We start from the raw sequence: 25494 nt of genomic DNA on the forward strand, positions 1-25494 counted from the left end.
TGCTTCTGGTGTTTCTTCTTACCTAAAAAAAAAAAGAAAATATAGAGTAACTTTTCAATCAAAACACAGCATCGTAGATAGAGACTGAAAGCTTACCATTGTTTGTTGTTGCTGTTGCTTAACAGCTATTACAGATATTCTGATGTTACTACTGTGCTGCTTAGTTACCCTGAACACATTTTTTTTTTTACTGTGTTAATGGTATGTCATATATGTATTTCTCTTACTGTGAAGTACTTATGGATGAATAAGCATAAGAAAATTATTGCTTATCAGTAGCATGTAAGTTCAGTGTCAGGAATGATGGTGGTGCCAGACAACCACAGATTGTATTTGTGGCTGAAATTGTGACACCTTTGCTTTCTAACGGTTCAGTGTGGACACTCTGTTTCTTGTACAGAAATGATTAAAAATATGATATAAAATTACCTTCAGGCTATGTGTATAAGGTGTATATGAAACATAAATGAATTTCATGTTTAGACTTGGGTTTCATCCCCATAGCATCTCACTATGTATATGCAGATATTCCAAAATCTGGTTCCAAGGTTTTTGGATGAGGAGTACTTAGTCAAAATGAGTTCACAATATACATGTTGTTTTATAATTTGACCTTTCCCATTTAATAGTATATCTTGAACTTCTTTCCATATATTATTGTTTATTTTTAACTTTTTTAAAAAAATACTTTATAGCCCAGGACATACTTTTCAAGTTGCCTTGGGGAGTGCTTTCCATATACTGTAATTTATAAACTGTATCCTCTAATGATAAACATTTGGGTTATTTCCAGTTTTTACTCTTTTAAACCACCTGTGATATATCTGGGTGTATGAAGGGCATGGGGCATATCATCTGCTCTTACTCCTACCTTGCCCAGTATTATTAAATCTCTAGAATCTGTGAGCAGAACATTTCTGTTTTGGTTTTTTAAACTCTAAACTGAAGAGAATCTTTTTTTTTTCCTGTATTTTTTGCCTCCTCATGATGTCAGATTCCCTGGAGTATTTCATTCCTGGCACCTTTGAGATCATACAGTGACCCTGTTGTTAACTAATGAGAATGAGTTTCTAGGAGACATTGTTGAATATTGACTGCTGTGACCTGAACAAAATAATACTGCTTAGAACAGTTAGTTGAATTAGGTCATATTATTTTTCATTGTGACTAAATTAATTTAATTAGGAGGACAGGTCTTGCTTATCACTGTCTAACATTGGAGTTACTGATCTGTGCAGAGGGACTCTAACTCGGACCTTTCAACTGTCCTCCATGATTTGTTAATGCTTATTTTTATTCCTAATAGACAAATGGTAAGTAGAGCAGAGTTGGCTGTTACTAGTCAACTCTGCCTCACGTTCCCTTATTAAACAAAGTGGGTTCATTACATATTACCCTCCCCCTGCCCCAATTCGCCTCTTTTCTTGAGAATGATCAAGCATCACCACATCCATAAAGACCCTCTAGATAAAGCCCACTCGTGTTCAGTTACATACTTCACATTTCATGGTATATACCTACAATTTAGACACTGGGATGCAGATGGTCACTACCTTCAAGGATCTTACGGTTTAGTGGATGAATCCTCACAATATACTTGTGAAGTCAGCTTGGAAAGTACTGCTTTTTTCTTTCTTACAGATGTGCAAACTGAAGGAAAGTGACTTACTGAAGGGCATTCTATCTCTAGGTGACAGACCTGGGACCTGCACCCCAGTCCTCTGACTCCAGGTCCAACAATTTTTCAGCAATAACCAAGTGTCTTGTTTTTCAGAAAACAATGTATTATGTAAAATGTCGGGAATATAAATTCAACTTGTTAGAACTTTTATTAGATTATTGCTGGTGATAGGGGTAATAGAAGTCTAAATGTGTGTATTTTAATCCACACATTCTGTTGGGTTTTGGTTGCAGGCAGGTGACACACAGTCTTTTGCACAGAAGCTCCAGCTGCGGGTGCCCTCCGTGGAGTCTTTGTTTCGAAGTCCAGTAAAGGAATCTCTATTCCGGTCTTCTTCTAAAGAGTCTTTGGTACGAACATCTTCCAGAGAATCCCTGAATCGACTTGACCTGGACAGTTCTACTGCCAATTTTGATCCACCCTCCGATATGGATAGCGAGGCTGAAGACTTGGTAGGGAATTCAGACAGTCTCAACAAAGAACAGTTGATTCAGCGGTTGCGAAGAATGGAACGAAGCTTAAGTAGCTACAGAGGAAAATATTCTGAGGTAGGAGCATGATCTTTTTGCCTGTACAAAAATTTCTTCCTCTTGTTCTCTAATTCATATTACTGTATTGCTTTACTCCTGTGATTGGCTAAACTGTTAATTCCCTGGATATATCCTGGTTACTGATGGTATGTAGTTTGTGGCAATATTTAGTTAAAGACTTTCAGTATCTAGTTAAGTAAAGACAGTGGCCCTTTGGCAAGACTCTTGGTAAAAGTTTGGAAAAGATTGTTGTCTGTAGCCTTCTGGTTCTTATATTCTGTTCCCCTCTCCTTTCGTAGTCCCTCTGTTCAAGATCACTTGAACACCCAGTGTGGAGTTCATCTTCTGTTCTCATATCCTCTCCTTTATTCCTCTCTAACTGATGCGACTCCAAAATGACCTCATCTGCCAACGAGGTTCCCATTATCACTGACTCTAAAATTGTTTTAGGTAGCCTGATTATCTGACAGATTTGGTTCATTCTCATTGTACTTACATTTAAACCTTTGCCTTGGATCAATCTTTTCATTGCTAAACCTGTGAGAATGACACTTCCTGTCTGGTCTAAGGGAGGAAGGAAGTCAATGCTAGTCCATTTCGCTTTTCAGTCCTTTAGGAATGTAGCATCTGCCTTTCAGGCTAAATTTTATTTCTTGCCCTCCCTCAATTCCCTCTGCATCCTATGCAGTTAAAACAGTTCTTTCTCAGGAAAGCCTTTTTGGAGTAAGTTGTCCATATCTTTTTGTTTGTTAATCTTAAAATGTGTAATGTCTTATGGTTTGTAAATCACCGTTGTAGTTAATTTTAATTAATGAATACTGAAGTTCAGAGTCAGTATGTTAAAGATGGCTGTAACTTCTGTTTCCAATTATGACTACAATGTGAGTAATTTTATCCTACAACCAAAAACAAAACAAAAACCCAAATGAATATGCAAGATAAGATATCTTTTTAAACTATGAAGTGCTGACAAAATAGGAAGCAATTATCAGGCTTAAATACATAGGCTGGCTGGAACCCACCCAGAGATATAAACAAGGCATTAAAGCCATGTATGTCATGAGGCACTTGTAGAATCAAGCACCTTTTTCCTTTACATTTTTTTAACTTTTATTTTTAAATTTCTACCAAAGTTAATAATGGTCACGAATCTTTTAGTCTTGTTTCTTCACTAACTTAACCATGGCTTTTAAGTTTGAAGCTGGAGTAGTAGTATTTAAATATGCTAGACACTGTGTATTTTATATTTATGTTTTGTTGTTGTTGTTGTTTTTGAGACAGGGTCTCACTTTTTTGCCCAGGCTGGAGTGCAGTGGCTCAAACACGGCTCATTGGAGCTTCAACTTCCCAGGCTCAAGCGATCCTTCAGCCTCAGCCCCAGCCCCCTCACGTAGCTGGGACTACAGGCGCACACCACCACACCCAGCTAATTTTTGTATTTTTTCGTAAAGATGAGGTTTTGCTATGTTGCCCAGGCTGATCTCGAACTCCTGAGGTCAAGCGATCCTCCCGCCTCAGCCTCCCAAGGACTGTTCTTATAGGCATGAGCCACTACACCTGTCCTGTGTATTTTATATTTATTATGTCATGCAATATTGTACCATTCCTATAGATGTTAATTAGCTCAGTTTTGTACAAAAAGAATTGGAGAGTCATAGTAACTTGCTGACGTTGCCTGGTAACTTGCTTATGGTCGGACAGGTTGTAGTTGCAGAGTCTGGATTTGATTTTAGGTCTTTCTGGTTGTTTCTAGTATTCTGTGCTGTCTCAGATTCAGGCAGCTTAATGGGATCAAAATAACTTATAGACTTTGTTTCTACCTCTCTTTGGCATTGTTAGTGCCTAGGATGAAATAATGTTGTAAATGACGTCTGATTCTTGGGTTACTCTTCCACACACACCCCCCTCCACCTGTTTTTTGAGCACCATTTTTCTTTTTCTTTTATTTTTAGTTCAGGGGTACATATTCAGGATGTGCAGGATTGTTACACTGGTAAATGTGAACACCATTTTTCTATATTTTGTGAGATGGAGTCTCACTCTGTAGCCCAGAGTGGAGTTCAGTGGTGTGATCTCGGCTCACTGCAACCTCTGCCTCCTGGGTCCTGGGTCAAGCAGTTCTCCTGCCTCACCCTACAGGCATGCGCCACCATGCCCAGCTAATTTTTGTGTTTTTAGTAGAGACAGGGTTTCACCATGTTGGCCAGCCTGGTTTCCAACTCCTGACCTTGTCATCTGCCCACTTTGGCCTCCAAGAGTGCTGAGATTACAGGCGTGAGCCACTGCGCCCGGCTGTGAACACCGGTTTTTTGTCTGGTGTTATGATAATAGTAAGCGGAGAGTCCTGGTCTTAGGCAGAATTTTGTTTTTTACATTCTTTGTTGCTAGACTCACCTTCCATTGCTGCTTTTTTTTTGAGACAAGGTCTCACTCCTTCACCCAGGCTGGAGTACAGTGGCGTGATCACAGCTCCCCTTGCAGCCTTGAGTTCCCAGGGTTAGGTGATTCTCCCACCTCAGTCTCCTGAGTAACAGGGACCACAGGCACACACCACCACGCCTGGCTAATTTTTTTGTATTTTTGGTAGAGATGGCGTTTTGCTATTTTTGCCCAGGCTGGTCTCCAACTCCTGGGCTCAAGCAGTCCTCCTGTCCTGGCCTCCCAAAGTGCTGGGATTACAGGTGTGAGCCACCATGCCTGGCCCTATTGCTGCCTGTCTTTTGATTCAGGATATCACTAGTGGCATTTGGGACACACAGCAGCCTTCCAAGGTAAATGGCAAAGCTATAATAGGGGATGCTTCCTCTTAAATCTGCAGCTTATCTCTTTAGCACTTCCAAAGTAGGATCCAAAGAATTCACTGGAGCCATGTACTTAGCCTTCAGATGAGTAACTTTTTTTTTTTTTTAATTGTAATAGAGAGAAGGTCTCACTAAATTGCCCAGGCTGGTCTCGAACTCTTGGGCTCAAGTGATCCTTCTACCTCGGCCTCTCAAAATGTTGGGATTACAGGCATGAGCCACTGTACCCAGCCCTAGATGAGTAATGTTTTATAACTTATAGGCTGAAAAGATTTGTTAATCCATAATTTCATCAGGGTGTGCTAGAATGTTTAAATACCCTATTTAGGTTAAATGGTTAAATATCTCTTTAAGGACTTGAATTACTAGTTTTCATCTGTTGATTATGAGGTTCTTTGCTCAGATTTTTGCAGAGCTATAGTCACAGACCCTATAACCAGAAGGAACCCTATAGGAACCCTATAACCAGAAATCAATTACATGGTCTGTTATAGTCCAAAGCAGAAAAATCACCGGTGAGCTCATTAAAACAGTTTCCTGTCTCTCCACACCCTTCCCAAATCTCATTCAGTTAGATTGGGGTTTGGCCCAAGAATTTCTGTTTCAAGCAAACTTGCTGGTGATGCTGTTGCTGATTTAGTCTGTGACTATAGTTTGAGTAGCCTCCTGCCTTAGGCAAGCTGGCTTGAATCACCACCTGTGAATTAGGTACTAAAATTTAGAAGTATATCTCTAAGATGAAGTCATATGGAGATTTAATGTCTGTCAAATTTACATTTTATTTTTTAGAAATGTATGTCCTATGTTAGTTTTGGCCGTCATGCATCTAATTAGGTTATCTTATAAGAACTCTTCTAATTTATTTTTTGACTTTCATAAAGAGAATTTTTTAGTGGACTTTAGAATAATTGCATTTATTTAGGAATGACTAATGTTGATGACTATATTTTAGCTTGTTACAGCTTATCAGATGCTTCAGAGAGAGAAGAAAAAGCTACAAGTAAGTCATTTGTATACTGTATTATTAAGTCATAATTTTTAAATCAGAAAGATCTTACGTAGTAAGATATTTCTAACCCTTCCTTTTAAATAATTGTGCATATGAACAAAGTATTAAACTTGTTTTAACATTATTGGAGGTTTCGATAAAGAGAAACTGAATGAGATCTCAGAGATTTTACCTCTGTTAAGGATGAACTTTCTTGAGTTACAGATCTCTGTAATGCTTAAGAAGTTAGAATTTACAGCATGCCTCTCTCAAGCATGTTTTCTAGTGTCTCAGTCTACAGGTTGCTTCCTTGTTTTAGTAGTAAAGACATGTCTAACCTTCCATGCAGAGTGGTAACACCAGTTATTTATTGTTAATTCAATGTTCTAATTGTCTGTAGAACATAGGAAATAAGATGATTGCAAAGAGTTTTTAGTTTATTTGATAATGTTTTCTTTCTTTTTTCTTTGAGATGGAGTCTCGCTCTGTCACCCAGGCTGGAGTGCAGTGGCGTGATCTCGGCCCACTGCAACCTCTGCCTCTCAGCTCAAGCCATTCTCCTGCCTCAGCCTCCCGAGTAGCTGGGATTACAGGCGTCCATCACCATGCCTGGCTAATTTTTATGTTTTTAGGAGAGACGGGGTTTCACCATGTTGGCCAGGCTGGTCTTGAACTCCTGACCGCAAGTGATCCACCCTCTTCTGCCACCCAAAGTGCTGGTATTACAGGTGTGCACCACTGCGCCTGGCCTTGATAATGTTTTCTGAAACATGCAGCTAATTTTGCCTTAACCCATTGTGCTATTAATATTCCATGAATTCATTCTCAAAAGGTTACCTTACTCTTAAGTTTGGTAGGTATCTTGTTTGTGTTTCTTCTGTGAATTGCCTATGGATTTTTATTTTTAGATGTAGGTAAGTCTGACACTAAGTGACAGTAAAGAATGGTGGTTTCATAGTTCCAAATTTCAATAATGTTAAGAGATAAAATTTGGCTGGGTGTGGTGGCTCACGCCTGTATTCCCAGCACTTTAAGTAGAGGCGGGGTTTCACTACGTTGGCCAGGCTGGTCTCAAATTCCTGACCTCGTGATCTGCCTGCCTCGGCCTCCCAAAGTGCTGGGATTGTAGGTGTGAGCCACCATGCCTGGCCAGCTTCTTAATTTTTTTTAATGTATAGTTACTAATTTAGCCATCTGATGTTCTTTGTGAAGTTTTCTGGATGGTTTTTTTTTTGAAATGGAGTCTCGCTCTTTCGTTCAGGCTGGAGTGTAGTGGCATGATCTTGGCTCACTGCAAGCTCCACCGCCCAGGTGCACGCCATTCTCCTGCCTCAGCCTGCCGAGCAGCTGGGAGTACAGGCGCCCGCCACCATGCCCGGCTAATTTTTTTTGTATTTTTGGTAGAGAAGGGGTTTCACTGTGTTAGCCAGGATAGTCTTGATCTCCTGACCTCGTGGTCCACCTGCCTCGGCCTCCCAAAGTGCTGAGATTACAGGTGTGAGCCCCGTGCCCGGCTGGTTTTATATTTTTAAATACAGACAATTATTTTGTTTCTAAGCCACAAAAACCTTTAGAACAGGTTGTTAATTGATGTGTTCCACACATTATAGGTTTCAGTGAAATAAATTGCAGTTGGAATTTGATTTAATTTTTAAAAATTTTATTTTTTAAATTGAACAAACAGTAAAATTGACTTTTTGTTTGGTTTACATGTCCATGCATTTTAACAAATGTATAGATTTTGAACCACTGCCACTGCCAGGATACAGAACAGTTCTATAACATCATGATCTAAGTTTTAACAGATTTTTCAGTATGGTCACATCTTTAACATTTTAATCTTGTCCTCTGTCTTCAGGTTATTTTTGGACAAACAGTTGTAATATTTTAAAAATAATTATTTTTGCCTTGCTTTGTATTTACTATGTCATACAGTTAGTTGTTTAACCAGTTTTGTTTCCCCTCTCAATTAAAGGGTATATTAAGTCAGAGTCAAGATAAATCACTTCGGAGAATTGCAGAATTAAGAGAGGTAAGTTTCAGTGATGAGTACTTTGAAAATAGTAATTAAATCTCATATATCAGAACTGTTGTGTGTCCTAGGGTAGTTTCATATGCATCTCATTAGTTATACAAATAACTAACGAGTCCAGCCTCCAAGACCAGGGGTCAGTTCTTAAAATTTTTACTTGTATGATTTTTCTAAGATATGTTGTCGGAATTAATGAAATAAGGTCTTAGCAACAGAATATCATTCGTCTGCATGAACAGTCAGCGTCAACTTCCAAGGGTTAACTGGGTTCTTCTGTTAAGTATTTCAGGCTTCTTTTTGTTTTTCCTAACCATCAGTCTTTTTTATAAAATAAATTATGTTTATTGTAATTTTTAGGGGGTGAGTTATTTTTCATAGCAGTTAGACTGTTTGAATTCCTTTATGTCTTCCTGCGGGCCATGTGTACCCACTTGCCATCAGAGTAGGTAAGACCACTCCTGGTTTGACCTGCTGTCTCAAATTATTTTGTAATGAGTACCTGTTGACTTTTTTGGGGTTCTCCCGCTGTCAGGTCCATCTGATACCTTGTTTCTTCCCTCTGCTTTCTCCTATATAGATCCCACCAGTTGCGTATTTTACTGCTATTGGTGCTTTCTCTCCATATTGTTTGTTGAAGAATGTCTTGTTACCTATTTTTGTTATGAATGTTCTTCATGGGTTTTTGTTACTTTCTGTTAATTCGTTAACAAAACAGTGTTATTTTGAGAAGTTTGAAATAGGTAGCTTTAGGACAAATCAAAGTAAGTTTAATGTTTTAGGTATTGTAACTGTGTAATTTATCAGTCCAAGATACAGATTTAAAAGTATAGATAGCCTTAAAACGGTCAGGTAAATTGATAAATCTATAAATAGTAATTGAGAAAAGCTAGTATATTTGTGGGAGGAGACAAAGAAGAAAAACAAGGGAGTATAGATTAGGATGATATCATCAATATAGCCATATTGTCCCATAGAATATTCTTTGTTGTTATTGTCAATGACAGACTACTACGTGAATTAACAATCAGAATTAATCATGTAGGAATTTCCTGTATTATATCACTAAAGTTTTATTCTTATTGCTATCATGTTTGATTTCTAGTCTCTTGCAATATTTTTTATATAGCCAAATCACTGAATTTTTGTGATATGAAAGAAAGATTATATAATTTACCACAATTCCCAGATAAATTCTTTAAAACATTCTAAACATGACTTTGAAAACCAGGCTAATTTACTTTTGTTATACTGACAAGACCAAGCATTGGCGTCAGTAATACAAATAATTACAGATGTCCTATATTAATGAAAATTTGTATAACTTCTTTTGGATTAATAACTTAGAAAAATGTATACCCACTTTGGAAGTTATAGAGAAGGAACAAAACCTTAACTCCTGGTCTGCCCAAGATTCTGGTTTTCTAGTTGGACTGGGAATGTGTTAGTACTCAGAAAAGTATGCATGGGGGTTAGGTGTATGCAACAAAGGGGTTGTGGGAAGTGAGAGAATGATAGCTAGGGTATCCTCTTTTGTTTCTCCTGCTTTATATTAATAGAAAGAAAGTGCTTTTAGTAGCCAAAAGCCCCTTGGCTTTTGCTAGAGAGGCAAATAATACAGCATTTCTACCCAAAAGATTTTCCTGTTAAGCTAATATCTTTTTGCTTAACATTTCTTTTTTACTTATCTTGTATTTTGGGAATAAATGAAGGGTGTTAATGATAGATATCTTGTATTTCTGGTGAGAAATTAAATGCCCATGTTTTATGCAGTTAATGATTAGATACACATAGTAATGGAGAGCAGGCATGTTTAAAATTCAGAGAGTGTACGTTAGAGATTAGGCATCAGGTTTTGATGCCTAAAACCTGATAAATCCTCTTTAAAACATTCGCGTTATTTAAATATGCATTGAATGAAGAGACAGGAATACCTCTTTATAATGTTATTATATCTGGAAATACAGGAATACCTGTTTTTTTTCCTTCCTACGCTCAGCCCTTCTCCACTAGGAGCCCTCGTCTGAGGGAGCTATACTCAAGAAAATACAGCTGAATGGGAAACCCGTCTACTTTATTCATAGATGAGTAAGCACCCATGTGATTGCTGGCTGTTAGTAAAGATAGGCCTCCTATCCTCGAATTTAAATTATAGAACCAGCATTCCTTGGCAACATCAAATGGGGAAAGAAAAAGAATTGACTTTGCTAGCAGGCCCCAGCCTTACTCATCTACTCAGTTGCAGCTGTTGAGGGACTTAGAAAAACTGTGAGAGAGCTCACTGGCTAAAAAGCATGCCTTGTCATGCTTGTCTGTGGTAAAATGCATTTGTGTTGACCTTCTAAAGAGGGTGGAGCTCTGTGAATACTCTGAATGCTGCCAGTTAGATTTGCAACTCTACCTAAATTTTTTAGGAGCCGGTGAAATATTGGGGGCAAAGACCAGAGGTAAGGGAATATGGAACTAAAGGGCCTATGTTAACTTTCCTGTCTAAATCCATAATTTTATGCAGTAACTTTATCTTCCTCTATTAGGAAATATTAATACTTATCAGAATCACAGATTGAAGAATTTGTTGTTGTTTTTTAATCCACCTACATGTGTTAGTTTTCTAATTACCACCAACTTAATGGCTTCACACAGCACAAATACATTATCTTGGAAGTTTGACCCAAGCCTCACTGGGCTAACATATTGACAAAATAGTGTATAGGTAGCCAGGAGAGGGAGAAGGGGACATGATTAAAAGATGCTCCCTTGTATCGGAGAACTTTCTGTCTAGATGAAGAAATGAAAACATGCAAAATCTGAAAACTATAGTATAAATCGAGGAGTGTTTTTTGGTTTGTTTTTTGTTTTGGTGGGCTGTTAGGACCGCTGTGTAACAGAGCCGAGCATGGAAGGTTGTAGGTTGTAGGAAATTATTCGGAAGAAATGAATTTTACCTTCCAGTTCCTTCCAGAAGTGGGGGAGAAGGGAGTTGTCATAGGGCCACTAACTGTTGTATTTCGAAATAAAGACATCAGGAATAAGCACCCAGATTCTTTTATTGCCATTATTTCATTAAAGAAGTTGTGGCCGGACACAGTGGCTCCCGGGCACAGTGGCTCACACCTATGCCTGTAATCCCAGCACTTTGGGAGGCTGAGGCAGGTGGATCACAAGGTCAAGAGATCGAGACCTTCCTGGCCAACATGGTGAAACCCTGTCTCTACTAAAAATAACAAAAATTAGCTGGGTGTGGTGGCATGCACCTGTAGTCCCAGCTACTCAGGAGGCTGAGGCAGGAGAATCACTTGAACTCAGGAGGTGGAGTTTGGCAGTGAGCCTAGATCGCACCACTGCACTTCAGCCTGGTGACAGCGAGACTCCATCTCAAAAAAAAAAAAAAAAAAAGTTGTTTTAGTACCAAAGCAATTAGGAAGGACATGTTCCCGGGACAAAGTAACAGCTACTTCCATGAAAGGAATTAAGATCCAAGAAAATCTCTCCACATTGGCTTTTGTTTCTTATTTCACTATGGATCTCTGAAAACTTTATTTAGGCCATGACCAGCATTTGGAGACTACTGCTGTGGGAATGTCAAGTCAGGAGACATTTGTGAGAGGAAAAGGAAAAAATATGCTCGGAGATGTTGGGGCAATGTGGGTGTTGGGCAGAATAGAGGACACTTAACAAGTGTACTAGATAGTGCCTCAGTGTTTTGCTGGGGCAGTTCTCAGTGTTTTGAGAATTAATGTTTGAAACAATGTGAGAAGAGGGAGTTGCTTAGAAGTCTTTGAAAATATTGTTTGAGGAAAATTTTTCTAGCAAATGTGTGAGGGATGGATTAAATTAGAGGAGGACTTGAGGTAAGGAATCTGTCTAGAAGTCTAGTGAAGGAAATTAACTATCACAAGCTTGTCCAACATGCAGCCCATGGCCTGCCTGCAGCCCAGGACGGCTTTGAATGCGGCCCAGCACAAATTTGTAAACTTCCTTAAAACATTGTGAGGTTTTTTTTTTGTGATTTTTTTTTTTTAAATGCTCATCAGCTATAGTTAGTGTATTTTATATGTGGCCCAAGACAATTCTTTTTCTTCCAGTGTGGCCTAGGGAAGCTAAAAGATTGGGCATCCCTGATCTAAAGTTTTAGACACCTGGACTGTGGTTATAGTTGTGGTAAAAGATAGGATCTAAACATTCTAGAAAAAGTAATAAAAAAATATTGATTATATGCAGGGATTAACAAAGATAAGTAAAATGTGACTTTGAATATTTTGAATTTAGGAAACTAGTGAAGTATAGGAATCCCAGAATGATAAAGGACTGTTTGATATTTCCATATGCTAACCTCTAGCATTCTAAGGGAGAAACGCAGAAGACACAAGGTTGAATCCAGAGGTCTGGAAGGAATCAGTGAAGGACAAAGAGGAAACTGTAATTGACAGGAATGTAGCCAAGAGCCCTAAAGCCATGGTCAGCAGATATAGCCAAGAAAAGCTTCCATAGGTGATTTTGTCATTGTGCGAATACCACAGAGTGTTCTTTCAAAAACCTAGATGGTATAACCTACTATATACTTAGGCAATATTGTATTGTTTATTGTTCCTAAGCTATAAGCCTGTACAGCATGTTACTGTACTGAATTCTGTAGACAGTTGTAACATAATGGTATTTGTATATCCAAGTCTATCTAAACATAAAAAAGCACAGTAAAAATACGTTATTATAATATTATGAAAGCACCGTCGTATATGTGGTCCGTCATTTTCCAGAACGTTGTTACGTGGTATGTGACTATACCTAAAATGAAAGGGTAATTACTGGTGGCTGGTATTGCAGAGAGAGAAAAATAAGTGGATTTGGTTAGGAAGGCTTGTTAATGACCTAAAGAAAGCAGCATTTTAACTAATTGCAGGAACTAGAAATTTCATTTTACAGATGAGAAAGCATTTGGTTTCGACTATCAGACACTTTCATATATTGGGGGGAGGAAGACTCTACTGGCTATCTGTTTGGTATATAATAATTTGATTTCAGATCAAATGAATATAATATAACACAAGTAGTTAGAGTCTGAAAGTTTTACTTTTATCTTCAGTAATTTTTTTTTTTTTTTTGGGAGACCGAGCCTCATTCTGTCACCCAGGCTGGAGTGCAGTGGCAAGCCTCAATTCACTGCAACCTCTGCCCCCAAGTGATTCTCCTGCCTCAGCTTCCCGAGTAACTGGGACCACAGATGCCTGCCACCACACCCAGCTCATTTTTGCATATTTAGTAGAGATGGGGTTTCACCATGTTGGCCAGGCTGATCTCGAACTCCTGACCTCAAGTGATCCACCCTCCTCGGCCTCCCAAAGTGTGGGATTACAGGTATGAGCCACCGCACCTGGCCTATCTTAAGTGATTATTTATTTTCTCCACATTATTATCAATGCAGCCATCATTACAGCTCTAGAAAGTATACATTTTTCTTCTTGGATCTTCACATTCTTTAAGGAACAAAATTATTTGTTAATGTTTTACATGCTGATTATTCACTAATTATTGTCACTGATACCTTAAGGGAAATGTAAATCTGTATTCAACATGTTTTTAAATTTTGAAAAATTTGTTTATATTTTTTGTTTTATACTGAAAATTGCCTGTAAATCATTTTGTTTTAGGAGCTCCAAATGGACCAGCAGGCAAAGAAACATCTCCAAGAGGAGTTTGATGCATCTTTAGAGGAGAAAGATCAATATATCAGTGTTCTCCAAACTCAGGTAAAAGAATAAAAGAAAAAGTATGGAATTTTTTGGATAAGGAAAAATAGAGGGGGTGTGATTTGGATATCTGCAAGGTTCCAAAAGTTTTTTCTTTTTTAAAACTTTTTGCTTTCCTCAATTTTTTATTTTTAATTTTTTTTTGAGACAGGGTCTTGCTCTTTTACCCCGGCTGCAGTGCAGTGGCATGATCATAGCTTACTGCAATCTCAAATTCCTGGACTCAAGCAATCCTCCAGCCTCTGCCTCCAGAGTAGCTGGGACTACAGGCATATGCCACCATGCCCAGCTAATTTTTAAAATTTTTTGTAGAGATGGGGTCTCACTCTGTTTCCCAGGCTGGTCTCAAACTCCTGGGCTCAAGCGATCCTTCCTCCTTGGCCTCACAAGGTGTTGGGATTATAGGCATGAGCCACCACTCCTAGCTCCTCGGTTAATGTTAAGGATACTTTTTTATTTATTGTGTCTTTTGACTAACTGCATAATAATAATAGCAAATACAAAAACCGACTGTATTGGGGGTAAACTTTTTGTTTTATTTTCCCCCACTTTAGTAAGAAGAGTATCATTTAATCCATCCTCTCTCTGTTTTAAAGAAAGTACAATAAGCCGTCTACATTGATATGTTTTGTATGTGTGGATTCAACCAACTGGATAAAAATATTTAGGGGGAAAAAAACCACGTGTAGTGAACATGTAGCCTTTTTTCTTGTCATTATTTTCTAAAATATATATAGTATAACAACTATTTGCATAACATTTTCATTATTTAGGTAGTTTATGTAATCTACGGATGATTTAAAGTATACTGGAGGATGTGTGTAGACTATATGCAAATACTACACCATTTTATATAATGGACTTGAGCTCCTGCGAATTTTGGTATTGACAGGGAATCCTGGAACCAATCCCCCACAGATACCAAGGGACAATTGTACTACTCCCATAGTTTTTTTTGACTTTTTTCTAATAAAGCACATTTATATTAGGTTTCTCTGCTGAAACAACGATTACGAAATGGCCCGATGAATGTTGATGTACTGAAACCACTTCCTCAGCTGGAACCACAGGCTGAATTCTTGACTAAAGAAGAGAATCCAGAGAGTGATGTAGAGCCAGTAGGTAAGCTTCATTTTGTCAAAAGGTTAATTTAAAAACTAGAGGAGGGCCGGGCTCCTTGGCTCACACCTGTATTCCCAACACTTTGGGAGGCCAGTGTGGGAGGATCGCTTGAGTTCAGGAGTTTGAGACCAGCCTGGGCAACATAGAGAAAACCCTTCTCCACAAGAAAAAGAAAAACGAAAACAAAACCCCAAGAAAACCTAGAGGAGGATTTTGAGAGATTCCAGGATGTGAGCTGATAGATGTGGGCTGAGGTAGAAGTGTCCGTGGTCCTAATAGTTTCAGGAAGATGCAAGGGTTTTTTTTTTGTTTTTTTGGTTCTTTGTTATTTAGGAGAAAATACGTGTTTTTTGTTTGTTTGTTTATTTGAGATGGTGTCTCACTCTGTTGCCAAGGCTGGAGTGCAGTGGCATGATCTCGGCTCACTGCAACCTCTGTCTCCTGGGTTCAAGTGATTCTCCTGTGTCATCCTCCTGAATAGCTGGGATTACAAGTGTGCACCACCACGCCCGGCTAATTTTTGTATTTTCAGTAGAGATGGGCTTTCACCATGTTGGCCAGGCTGGTCTCAAACTCCTAATCTTAAGTAATCTGCCTGCCTCCGCCTCCCAAAATATTGGGATCGCAGGCGCGAGTCACTGTGCCCAACAAAAATAATTGTTTTAATATGCAAAAATGTCATAGTCTGTGAGTAATACCACATTTTCATTGTAATTGAAATTCATTTATTATGCTACACTGTTTTATTAATAGCAGTAGCTAGGTGTCATATGAACAGGCCAGTTCTGCTTACATGCTAATAAATGTGCTATGTGTAATTGTTTGGATATTTTAGTTTTTAAATAATATTGCTTAAATATTTCTATATTCATAGATATTTGTATTTGTCCTATTTCCTATTAATTGCTTTTTAACTGGAAAAAGAAGAAATAGCTATATTTTGTCTTAAAATTCAGTTATAGCCTTCTTTGCTTTGAGGCTTTGAGGTATATACGCAATAAAATTCCCATCTTTTATTTCCTAGCTTTTTCTTTCAAAGGGACTTACGATAAACTTGGAGTAAGTAGTTGAACAGTTAACTGTCTGAGCAGCCAGCCTATGGTCGGGTGGTGGGGCGGGGACCCGTTCCCGAAATTCCCCAAATGTGGAAACTTCAGACTCATAAATGTAAAGTGATGGAGAAAGCTGCACTTACCAGAACTTCTCTCAGAAAGAGATTAGAATGTGGTTGGGAAGAACACTGTACTTTATTAATCCTTTTGGGAGGTGAACTAAGACACATAATTTTGAATAACAAAAGATGATTATCAAACTGTTATTTTAAGGAGGGTGGATTCAGTTAATGTTAGTTAACTACCGTGCCATTCTGAATGGGGTTGAACTGCAAAGAGGTGAATTCACTACTAAGCTTCTTCAGATAAAGATTAAACAACTAATACTAAGTAAAGTTTTGGAAGGGTGCCAGTTTATTAGCTGACTAGGGTTGTCCCTTCTTCATCTGACTAAGAGTATAGCAGAATGTTGGTGTAAGAATACACTCCTGGCTGGGCATGGTGGCTCTCGCCTGTATTCCCAGCACTTTGGGAGGCTAAGGCAGGCGGATTGCCTGAGGTCAGGAGTTCGAGACTAGTCTGGCCCACATGGTGAAACCCCATCTCTACTAAAAATAAAAAAAATTAGCCAGACGTGGTGGCATGCACCTGTAATCCCAGCTACTCGGGAGGCTGAGGCAGGGGAATTGCTTGAACCAGGGAGATGGAGGTTGCAGTGAGCTGAGATCACGCCACTGCACTCCAGCCTGGGTGGCAGAGCGAGGCTCCGTCTCAAAAAAAAAAAAAAAAAAAAATGGAATACACTCCTGTGTACTAACAGACTGTTACTAAAGCGCCCTTATATTTGTAACCGCTCAATGGGTTCACCTTGCCCACTGCCTAGACAGAGCTGATTTATCAAGACAGGGGAATTGCAGTAGAGAAAGAGTAATTCACACAGAGCCGACTGCACGTGACCGGAGTTTTATTTTACTCAAATTAGTCACTCCAAGCATTTGTGGATCCGAGTTTTTAAGGACAATTTAGTGGATGCGGGGAAGCCAGTGAGCCAGGAGTGCTGATTGGTCAGGTCAGAGATGATATCATAGGTAGTGAAAGCTGTCTTCTTGTGCTGAGTCACTTCCTGGATGAGAGCCACAAGATCAGATGAGCCAATTTATCTATCTGGGTGTTGCCAGCTGATCCATCAAGTGCAGGGTCTGCAAAATATCTCAAGCAGTGATATTAGGAGCCGTTTAGTGGTGGTCAGAATCTTGTAGCCTTCAGATGCATGACTCCTAAATGATAATTTCTAATCTTTTGGCTAATTTGTTAGTCCTACAAAGGCAGTCTGGTCCCCATGCAAGAAGGAGGTTTGTTTGGGAAATGGCTTTTATTGTCTTTGTTTTAAACTGTAAGTTCTCCCAAAGTTAGTTCGGCCTACACCCAGGAGCGAACAATGACAGCTTAAAGGTTAGAACCAAGATGGAGTCAGTTAGGTTAGATTTCTTTCACTGTCTCAGTCATAATTTTCCAAAGGCGGTTTCATATTCCTTACTGATGGCCCCTCCTTATGCTGCTTTATTGTTAGTGGAAGATGGAACTTCTGCTAAAACACTGGAAACACTCCAGCAAAGAGTTAAGCGTCAAGAGAACCTACTTAAGCGTTGTAAGGAAACAATTCAGTCACATAAGGAACAATGTACACTATTAACTAGTGAAAAAGAAGCTCTGCAAGAACAACTGGATGAAAGACTTCAAGAACTAGAAAAGATAAAGGTAAAAGAGCAGATGAGTTTTGTTCTAATTTAATCCTGTAAAGTTAGATCCACAGGCTCCACAGCATGGCTTGTACCTCCGGGAAAGGAGAGTGGATGGAAAGGACATTCTTGTTTGCCCTGGCCTATATAACACTTACTATACCTTGAGACTTCCTGTGTACTTTTCTCCTTCTACACTGTAACATGTATATAAATTAGATAAATGTTTTAGAGTTCTCAAATGAGAAGAAGCTTTATTAGAGATGGAAATGAATTTCAAAATTTTTTTTAGGACCTTCATATGGCTGAGAAGACTAAACTTATCACTCAGTTACGTGATGCAAAGAACTTAATTGAACAGCTTGAACAAGATAAGGTAAAACAACAAAACCTGTGATACTAAAATTTGTCAAGAGGCCCCAACATTTACTTTTGGAAACAGTTGGAAACATTCATGCTTGTTTCTGTTTTCCAAAATTATGGCAGCTTTTTCCATGAAAAATCTTTTTAATTTCTAGATTTATGTAACTACTAGCCTTAGTTTTGTATTGTGTGAAACTGATTCTCTGATTTCTTGATCCCAGTCAGCATTTTGATTTGTAGACTAGAATAACTGTTGCAAAGTAAGTTTATATTTATGGTACATAACTACATTACAGAGAAAAGTTAAATTATTTATAGTTAAGGCATTCTAAATGTGAATGGTATCAGTATGTTCTTTCAAATAATATGGAAACAGACTAATCTCTCAGATAAGTTGCCTAAAAAATAAATAAGGGGCTGGGCACAGTGTCTCATCTCTTTAATCTCAGCACTTTGGGAGACTGAGGTGGGAGGATTGCTTGAAACCAGAAGTTCAAGATCAACCTGGGCAGTAAAGCAAGACCCCCTGTCTACAAAAAGTAAAAAATTAGCTGGGTATGTTGGTATATGCCTGTGGTCCCAGCTACTTGGGAGGCTGAGGCAGGAGGATTGCTTGAGCCCAGAGTAAGAGGCTGCAATGAGCTATGATCACACTACTGTACTGCAGCCTGGGTGACAGGGTGAGACCCTGTCTCTTAAAAAAGTAAATAAGTGATAATTTATATATTAGCATAAACAACAATTTCTACAAATAAATTTTAGAATGTGTAGGTGAGATTGGAGGATTGAGGAAGGAATGAGTCTTACCTTTGGTAGTTTGGAGTTGGAGCAGCAGCTATAGCTATGCAGCAAAGACAACCAGAAAATTCATGGGTTAACAGTTTTGACCTAAGTCTTTCAGTCCCAAGTTCTTGGGTCCTTTTTCTAAGCAGCTCCCAGTTTGTTCCATACCATCCGCCAGTTTCTTTAATATGCCGGGTTATCACTACAGTGTTTTAAGTGGTCATGTAATTAAGAACATGTCACAGCTGTCCTGCTGTTAAAATATATTGGCAGTCTTTTTCATCCTTTTGATAATATTGCTTTGCTAGATTATAAACTTCTTGAGGGCCTATTTAAAAATTTTTTTTGTGTTACTAAGAACTTAAAACATTTACAAAAGAAAAGCTGCTAAAATGAATTTCTGTGAACCCACCACCCATCTTCAACAATTAACATCTCATGACTAATCTTGTTTCATCTGTACCTTCTCAACTCTCATTGTCCTACTCATGCCAGAGTTGTTTTAGAGCAAATCCAAGAAATTTTATCATTTTTTTCCCAAAAGTATTTTAATATATCTTTAAAATAAAAGATGTTATTTTTACAGTAATACAACCACATTATCATGATCACATCTAAAAATTTAATAATTTTTTAATATGACCTGCTATCTAGTCAGTTTCAGATTTTCTCTAGTCTCATATATTTTTTGCTCTTTTATGAATCAGGGTCCTTATAAAGTTTTTTTTTTTTTTTTTTTTTTGGGAGACAGAGTCTTGCTCTGCCGCCCAGGCTGGAGTGCAGTGGCCGGCTCTCAGCTCACTGCAAGCTCCGCCTCCCGGGTTCACGCCATTCTCCTGTCTCAGCCTCCCGAGTAGCTGGGACTACAGGCGCCCGCCTCGTCGCCCGGCTAGTTTTTTGTATTTTTTAGTAGAGACGGGGTTTCACCATATTAGCCAGGATGGTCTCGATCTCCTGACCTCGTGATCCGCCCGTCTCGGCCTCCCAAAGTGCTGGGATTACAGGCTTGAGCCACCGCGCCCGGCATAAAGTTTTTTCATTGCAATTGGTTGATATGACTCTCAAGATTTCTTTTAATTTAGAGGTTCGATTATCTTCTCTCCTTCTCTTTCCACTATATTTTGGTTTTTGAAGAAACTGAAGTTCCATGATTTTGTTTTGAGATTTCATATAACAGTGTCTTACTTACCTGGTTGTTATCTTTCTATCTCTCCATTAATATTAGCCATCTGAAAGAGTCATACTCTAAAGTAAGGGTTGGCAAACCCTGTAATCTTAAGACCATGAAATAGTTGTCACAAAGTCTGAACATTTTTTCAACAGACAAGTGAACCACCTCATTTTTTGTTAGTCCTAAATGACTTTTTTGCTTCGTACAATTTGGTTATCTTTTTCCGCTGCTGAGCTGCATTTCTAGTGTAGATTATCCAGAAAGAGGGAACAGAAGTAACTAGCAAGTTGGAGGAATGGGGATGCCTTACTGAGCAAAGTAAGGAGTAGTGGTGGTACCAGAGACAGTCACAGGAAGAAAGAGAAAAACCAGGTAGATGTGTCCTGGGATTTTGCTTTATCCAGTGTGGCAGCAGGTACCTTCCATTCTCAGTCTCTGGGGTTATCCCCATGTTATAGCACAGATCAATATTTGTAGTTTATTGTAGCATCAAGCCAAGTTCAGAAGACTATATTTTGTTCATTATAAACTGTTTTCTAAGACAGATAGCACATTTGTAGAAAGGTTATAAATTAAATATTTTAAGTAATAATGTTTTAATGCATTAAGGGTTAAACTATTAAAATTTTTTAATGTAAAAAATACCCTGTTATGCTAGGTAATAGGATTAGAGCAGAAAACAGACCTCAGTTTGTGAAGTACTGAAATAATTGTTACGCTGTACTTAGCAAGAAATATCATTTTTTTCTGCCTTTTATTTTTAATTTTTCAATTTTTAATTTTTTTTGAGATGGAGTCTCGCACTGTCACCCAGGCTGGAGTGCAATGGCATGATCTCAGCTCACTTCAACCTCCGCCCCCTGGGTTCAAGCAATTCTTCTGCCTCAGCCTCCTGAGTGGCTGGGATTACAGGCATGTGTCACCACGCCTGGCTAATTTTTGTATTTTTAGTAGAGACAGGTTTTCGCCATGTTGGCCAGGCTGGTATCAAATTCCTGACCTCAGGCCATCCACCCTGCTTGGCCTCTCAAAGTGCTGGGATTACAGACATGAGCCACCATGCTCGGCCTTTTTCTGCCTTTTAAATTGAGTTTTATCTGTGCTGTTGATGCAGTTTTGTTATGCAAATATTTTAGAGTCTTCACTTCTATTCAGGGAATGGTAATCGCAGAGACAAAACGTCAGATGCATGAAACCCTGGAAATGAAAGAAGAAGAAATTGCTCAACTCCGTAGTCGCATCAAACAGATGACTACCCAGGGAGAGGAATTGCGGGAACAGAAAGAAAAGTCCGAAAGAGCTGGTAAGAACTTGAGGGTTACTTGTTTTATGTTGGAACTCAAAAGTTAACTTAAGGTGCTTGACCAATATTTTTTAAAAATGAGTTAAATATTGATAAAAATTCTTAACTGTAGAGGCTCCTAATAAGACACCCATCTCTGCTCATTAGAGGAGGCAGAGGTTGGCAAACTGTGGCCTGTGGGCCAGATCCAGCCCACGGCCTGTTTATGTACGGCCCTTAGGCTAAGGATGATTTTTAAATTTTTAAATAGTTGAAGAAAAGAAAAATATATGACAGAGATCGTATGTGATCTACAAAACCTAAAATATTTATCATCTGGCCCCTTACAGAAAATGTTTGCTGACAGAGTATCAAAATCCACGTTTAAAATTTTAGAACTTCCCAGTAAGGTACAGCATGGTATTTATTAAATAATTGTTACCTTATAGATGCTTTAGGGTAAACAAAAAGTATAAGTTATAGTCTGCTTTTAAAGAGAATAATGATCACTTTAGTGTTAATAGCGTGTTTTGACACAATAAATGCTGGGCTATAAAGTATAGAACCCAGCATAGTATTCAACAAGGTACAAAACTGACTAAAGCTAGGAAAGGAGGGATGTTTGAAAGGGGGAGAGCAGGATGAACTGTGACTTCATATCAGGGAAGATGTGAATTTTGAATTGGATCTCAAATAATGAATAGAATGGGCCTAACAAGAGAGGTGTGGGCAGCACACATTTCAGATGCTATGATGCCATGAACAGGCACAGTGATCATGGTGGGTGTGTGAATCAGCTGAAAACCATTCTTGCTGAAGTGAGAAATGCAGTTGGATTGTAAAGGAACTGACTATTGAAATCTTAAAAGGTAGGTAGCTGAGTTTAGACTTTGATATACAAAGTAACAGGAAGCCAGTAATAGGAAGGCATAGTGTGATGGGAGCTAGGGTTTTACATAGAAAATAAATGAAATAGGAAGTCAAACTTAGAAGCAAAGACAGAAATCCAGATTTTAGGGACTGTGAGCTTTGGCCACCTGGCTAGGATGGTGGTTCTGGGAAGGAGAAGAAAGATAGAATCTGTAGAATTTGGTCTCTAATTAGGGAGGCAGAAGAAAAGTAAGGACTCTAAGTTGACTTCAAAGTTTTAAGCTTAGGATACTTAATAAATAGTAGTGTGGAATTAGAATAGGAAATCTAAATGGGGAAGTTGAGAATTGGAGTGAAATGATGGGTTTGTTTAGATACATTGAATTTGAGCCAGTCATGAACTTTTCAAATGGAATTGAGTTGCAGGAATTTGGAAATAAGAAACTGGAACATCTTTCAGGAGTCGTCAGCCTAGGATTGAAACCTGTGGTTAAATCTCTAGGAGAGGCTGATTTCTACAAAAGATTAAGTTTTACAGTAGTAGTAATAGTCGTGGTAGTAACAGCAGCAGCTGCTTCTGCTGACACTTATTTAGCACTTGTTGCTGCTACTACTACTGCTGCTACTATTGTTAATACTGCTGCTAGCCATTACTTTAGTAATGCTCTGGTTTAAGGGCTTTGCTTGTATTTACTTGTGTTGCATCCTCACAAGTGTGTGGAATAATACTGTTATCTTCATTTTACAAATAAGCAAACCTAAGAATGTAGAAGTTAAGTAATTTGCCCACATTTCTGCACAGAGGGTAAGTATATACTCAATATTTAATCCAGGCATTGTGACTCACGTCTGTGCTCTTAACCATATGGAGGTCTTGAGTTTGGCAATGAGACATAAATGAGAAAAAAAAAAAAGTTACCTCATGAAGTCATAGAAATTGTGGATAGTTAGGTTTTTGGGGGAATATAAGATGTGTTTCAAGAAGTGGAGAAGGTAAGATGAAGACTTTGGAAAGGTCTTTGAATTTGATAGGGCTATGATTTGGAGGATGTAGTTTTGAGAAATGATTTTACAAACCAGATTTTAAGGTAAGAAGGGGACTGGGTCTCGACACAGATAAATAGTTGACTATTTCATAAATATCTCCCCATCTTCTTGCAGTTATTGTATGGATAAAGTGACTGGGGAATTTAGTTAATGAATTTGTTCTCATCAAACCTGAGAAAACTTCCCTTTAGAAAGAGTAGATGGCATCTTTCAGAATATAATCTTTGAAGACTTTCTAGAACCAGTTTGAGTGTTTTAAGACATTGGTTCAACAACTTTGCTTTCAGTGAACAGAAAATCTAATGCATAGCCTCAGCTTCTCATATCAAGCCTTTCCATTTTTAGAACTGCTTTTTGTTGACTATTGTAGTCAGTAAAGAGAAAATGTTGGTCAGGGGATTAAATTTCTTTTGAAATTGGGTGAACTTAGTGAGGAGATAGAAACTGATGAATAAATATCAAGTTGAAAAGGGTAAATGGTGAAAAGATAGACAAAATATATAGTTCATTCACATGCAGGATAAAATTTTCCATGTATATGTTCCAGTTAAACCTTTAGTAGTACACATTTCCTCCCCTTGCTTGCTTCTCCAGAACAGATATATTTTGTCTTTAAGTGTGATTTTCATAAACCATATTTTTATAAATATTTGATAGCCTAAAGGTTTAAAATTTTTTTCTATTAATACTGTCAAAAATTAATAAATACTAAAAGAATTAAGATTTAAATTACTATTATTATTACTTTTTACTTTTTTTTGGGCACAATCTTGACTCGCTGCAATCTCCGCCTCCTGAGTTCAAGTGATTCTCATGCCTCAGTCTCCTGAGTAGCCGGGATTACAGATGTGTGCCACCACTGCTGGCTAATTTTTGTACTTTTAGCAGAGACGGGGTTTCACTATGTTGGCCAGGCTGGTCTCGAACTCCCAACCTCAGGTAATCTGTCCTCCTTGGCCTTTCAAAGTGCTGGGATGACAGGCGTTAGCCACTGCGCCCTGCCAGATTTAAGTTATTAATGGATATATTTATTTTGGAAAGTCTTTATTTAACAAAGTTGTAAGTGCTTTTATAGATTTTTTAAAAATTATATTTGTAGTCATAATAAATGAGGGCTATGATACAAAGTTGTAACAAACTGGCTCTACATTGAAGATAATGCCTTTTACATCTATAATGAAAGCTAGTTTTAGGCACACAAACTGTATTTCATTTAATAGTCTTAATTGAGTCTAAACAGAACTGTTCAAGTAGGAAGTGGTTCTTATTCAAATGTGAAGTGTGTATGCCAATTGAAAGAAAACTTCCAATTAAGCACTAAGCATAAGAAAAGGTCAGTGCATTGGGAGTTATACCTGATGTAAATGACGAGTTGATGGGTGCTGACGAGTTGATGGGTGCAGCACACCAACGTGGCACAAGTATACATAGGTAACAAACCTGCACATTGTGCACATGTACCCTAGAACTTAAAGTATAATTTTAAAAAAAGGAGGAAAAAAAAAAAAGAAAAATTCAGTGTAAAGGAAGTAGGATTTCTATAAATAGTCTGGCTATTGGAAAATTCAATTGCTCTATTAAATATTTATTTTCTTTGTTAGATTTAAAATTCAAAGGTTAAACACATAAGAACTGGTCATGTGAAGGAAATATTAATATCATTACAGCTTACTATTAAGATTTTAGAAGTAGATATATCTACATAAAACTGTTACCTAGAAAATAAACTCTCCAAGTGCATTTTCAACTGTGAAGAAATTTAAGTCTGATACTGCTAGTAATTATTGATGTGGATATTAGTAAACAAATCACTGATTCCTTTGGCTCACTTATTCTGGATGTCAAAATCAGCTCAAGAACGTTCCCCACTACTTTTCTTGGGAAACAGTCTCTTAAGCTGCTCCTCATATGTTTTTCTAGATGAGTTGTGGTGCCTTTCATATGTTGGAGGACAGAGGAAATCTGAATGTCTTTGGTTTTAAACAGAATGATTCTTTATTTTCTTTTTCTGTTTTTGCATGCTGGCGTAAAAAGAATAATTCTGTTATAAAATACTGAGACTGTGAATACGGTGGTATACTGATTTCAGGATGGTGTATCAACCTGTAATTCTTAAATAGTCTCCTCTCTAGTGGAAATGTTAGGCATATTTTTTGATGTATGATAGCATAGCATTTTTGTTTTGTTAAAGATGTGTATTTTATTTTAGTGTATAAAGGGAACAAAAAATAAGTTTATTGGTTATAAGCGCTTCTACAATTGTTGATAGTGTTTCTTTCTTGTTGTTAC

General features: G+C 38.1%; 1 protein-coding gene across 6 annotated transcripts in view; it reads left to right on the forward strand.

The window, feature by feature from the left end:
- The window catches only part of GOLGA4 (golgin A4), a 120120-nt gene that overhangs the window by 33893 nt on the left and 60733 nt on the right, over positions 1-25494 (forward strand). For all 6 annotated transcript variants that reach the window (XM_033212023.1, XM_033212019.1, XM_033212020.1 and 3 more), the window contains 8 exons: positions 1915-2229; positions 5965-6012; positions 7976-8032; positions 13678-13776; positions 14766-14898; positions 17521-17708; positions 17982-18065; positions 21162-21309. In XM_033212023.1, coding sequence (XP_033067914.1) covers positions 1915-2229; positions 5965-6012; positions 7976-8032; positions 13678-13776; positions 14766-14898; positions 17521-17708; positions 17982-18065; positions 21162-21309 — 1072 coding nt within the window. The remainder of the gene's footprint in view (positions 1-1914; positions 2230-5964; positions 6013-7975; positions 8033-13677; positions 13777-14765; positions 14899-17520; positions 17709-17981; positions 18066-21161; positions 21310-25494) is intronic.

The sequence above is a fragment of the Trachypithecus francoisi genome, unplaced genomic scaffold, assembly GCF_009764315.1.
Source record: "Trachypithecus francoisi isolate TF-2019V2 unplaced genomic scaffold, Tfra_2.0 Lachesis_group0, whole genome shotgun sequence".
Taxonomy (NCBI): Eukaryota; Metazoa; Chordata; class Mammalia; order Primates; family Cercopithecidae; genus Trachypithecus; species Trachypithecus francoisi.